Source organism: Atta colombica, unplaced genomic scaffold (assembly GCF_001594045.1).
Source record: "Atta colombica isolate Treedump-2 unplaced genomic scaffold, Acol1.0 scaffold210, whole genome shotgun sequence".
Lineage (NCBI taxonomy): Eukaryota > Metazoa > Arthropoda > Insecta > Hymenoptera > Formicidae > Atta > Atta colombica.
The window spans coordinates 1,447,345-1,450,240 of record NW_017259306.1 but is presented as its reverse complement, the minus strand read 5'-3'; the positions used below and the strand labels follow the sequence as shown (position 1 = coordinate 1,450,240).

The following is a 2,896-nucleotide window of genomic DNA, read 5'->3' as shown; positions in this document are numbered from 1 at the left end:
TATATATATATATAATCTTTTAATATTATGTAACGATAACAATGTGTTAAGCGATTATACACTTGCTCTACATTAAAATATCGGTACAAATGTAACAAGTTGCGTAACTGCTTTAAAATTGCATAAGATTGCTCTTATGATTTTAAAACTTACGTGATATTCTGCAGTTTTATATCCTCTATAAATTTTTCGGAATGAAATCTTATTCTAAAAAGTGAAAATTGAGCCAATCTTTAAAAAGAATAACTCAATTTTTAAGATTTCTTTCTCACTGTTTAAAAATCTTTAAAAGTAAGATTTCACTGTTTAGAATAAAATTCATTCCAAAAGTTTTAGAGAGTTTATTTTTATAATAATTATTAGATTATTACACAATTATATCGTTTGAATCATTTTGAAAGATTTTAATTTTTTGTTTTATATAAACTTTTTGCTTTACAAAAATATATAATATATCGCTTATAGTAGAATTACGAACCTGGACGCCTCGAGTGAATTCGTTATTGCAGTAAATATGGACGGCGGAGAATTCTCTGACTTTGTCGAACTCGAACTTGATCTCGACCGGTTGGCCGCGGCTATCGTTTCTCCAGCCCACCCAGCCCTGGGCGCGATCGTTATCGTAGTACATTTTGAAATTATCAGGCCCCGTTCTACCATCCGTCAGTTGACCTAGGCCACGGCGCAACTCGCCGTCCCAGTGCCCGTCGTAGGTCGCGTCGAAGAATTCCCATCCATTGCTTCTTTTATCACCTTGGGGCATCGAGTAGGACACCACACCGTCTGAGACGAAAAGTCAAGATTGTTGACCCTGCTATCGACGATACTGTCTTCAATTTGTTCCAAAGCAAATCATACGACTTTTTCTATTTTTTTTTATGACAGATATGCAATTAATTGTTATACAGATGTATAATATATTAATGATTCTGAGATCCAGCATGTTTTGATCGACTTTTTTATTTTAAGAGCTAGAACTTTTTTTGTCAATGTCATGGAGTTGAGTGGCAAAAAAGATGGCGCCACTGTCGGCGAATCCCTAAAGGGGAATCCCTCCGATTCTCTACAGATTAATAATTATGAGCATATATTAACATAAATAAATGTAAATTTTATAGTAGTAACGCCCAACAACATAAAATATAAACTAAACTTATTCAATTTTTTTAAAAAACGTGACAGCAAATTTTTTATAAAGTGTAGCGAGTTTGCCTATAAAATTAACTATTAGAAGTACCAATAATGTTCAAAATCATGCATAATTTAATATCAATCTAAATAAATCATATATGATATATTTCTACATATCGCATTAAGCAGTGAGAGTATAAAATCAAAGATTAATACTTTTCCATTTGTATAATTAGACACTTTCATATTTTAAATTCACTTCGATCATTTAAGCTACTTATGGAACAAACTATTCGTACAAGCGCGTTTGAATGTTATAGAGAATGATCTTATAGTTTAACACGCGTACTAATGAGTCACTGTATTTTCGGCATTGAAAGCACCCATTCGAAGCCCGTAGCTAATTCGATTCTCGGGCGAAAACGGAATTATACAAGCAAGATTTTGAAAAGCAAATTTGCTCTGGGCACGCCGGTATCAGGGTTAATGGACAGTCCGGTGGGTGTACCGGTCCGCAGCAAGTTTCACGAAAATTGGCGAGTGCAAACAGCTTACCGCTCCAGTAACACCCGTAGAGCTCGACCCGCATGCAAACCGTCCGCCTGTGATAGCTGTAGGGTAGAAAACGGATCTTGCTCGCCCACAGAGGCGGCTCCAGCTCGTGCTTGGACTCCAAATACGTGTTCGTGTTACCCTGTATTACCTGAAAGCACAGAAAGCGTCAGTTCAAGTATAGGACAATTTCAGTTTTCGGTCCGGCACGGCGTTTGAGCTTTACCAGACCGGTCGACGTGAGTCTCATTAGCTCTCTTTCCGCAATGGCGTTACATTAACTTCAGACAGTCGGATATTTGAGCACGTGCGCCATTTCCCGTTCTACCGCGCTTTTTGTACTATTATATCGGACAATGCCGATGTACAAGTAGATGCAAAAGCGGACTTTTATATGTACCAACAGTTTGCGAGATAAGAATTTTTAATATACCATACATTTTCGAGCTGTAACTTCAGCATGGTATCTTATGCATATATAAAAGGAAAAAAGTCTACGCGTTATTGATAAGTTATCTTGGAACGACCAAATTGCCATCGTAAATTTTGTTATATTAATGAATTTATGACGTCCTTTGCAATTCCACGTACAACGTCCTCACGATATCAATCAGATAATCCGGCAGGTCGAAAAAAAGCATCGAATGCGTTACTTTATGTCTCGATTGGAACATTGCGATTGTCTGGCAGTAGCCGATGACATTTATATCGTCTGGACAATGTCTGCGTTTCAGCTGCTTCTCCTTCCCTAGACTTGAATATGTCCTGTCACAGAATGGACATTGCGTTCCATGGTATCAGACGGGGGCTAAGGACTAATTTCACTCTACATTCCACCGCATTAGGTCCGACAGAGAGGGAGACAGAGAGAGATAGAGGCAGACAGAGAAGCCAACACGGATGGGCAAATCGAGAAGGGACGAAGGGTTCGCGACGGGCGCAGGCAGTAAACGGAGAGTGAGAGAGAGTTGAGTTAAATGTCCGCCGTCCGCATTCCCTGATCCCCGTCGAGGCAACGAACGTGTTGCCGTCGTTGACGACGTCTCTCTCTCTCTCTCCTCGAGCGTGCTGGGGCGACGGTGCAATATTGATTCCACGTTGTGGGTTTATGAATAAAATAAGCGGTTTATCCGACGGCGGTGTGTAGGGTGGTATACGGTGTACAGAGGGTGCGGGGCGTGCGGGCGAGTGGCATGGTCCCACGGGATCACGC

General features: G+C 39.9%; 1 protein-coding gene across 1 annotated transcript in view; it reads right to left on the bottom strand.

Annotated features, from left to right (window-relative positions):
* LOC108687690 (epithelial discoidin domain-containing receptor 1-like) overlaps positions 1-2,896 on the bottom strand; it is a 154,293-nt gene that overhangs the window by 48,490 nt on the left and 102,907 nt on the right. The window contains exons 5-6 of the mRNA XM_018193603.1: positions 1,687-1,834; positions 479-783 (exon numbers count right to left, since the gene is read on the bottom strand). Of these exons, the coding sequence (XP_018049092.1) occupies positions 479-783; positions 1,687-1,834 (453 nt within the window). The remainder of the gene's footprint in view (positions 1-478; positions 784-1,686; positions 1,835-2,896) is intronic.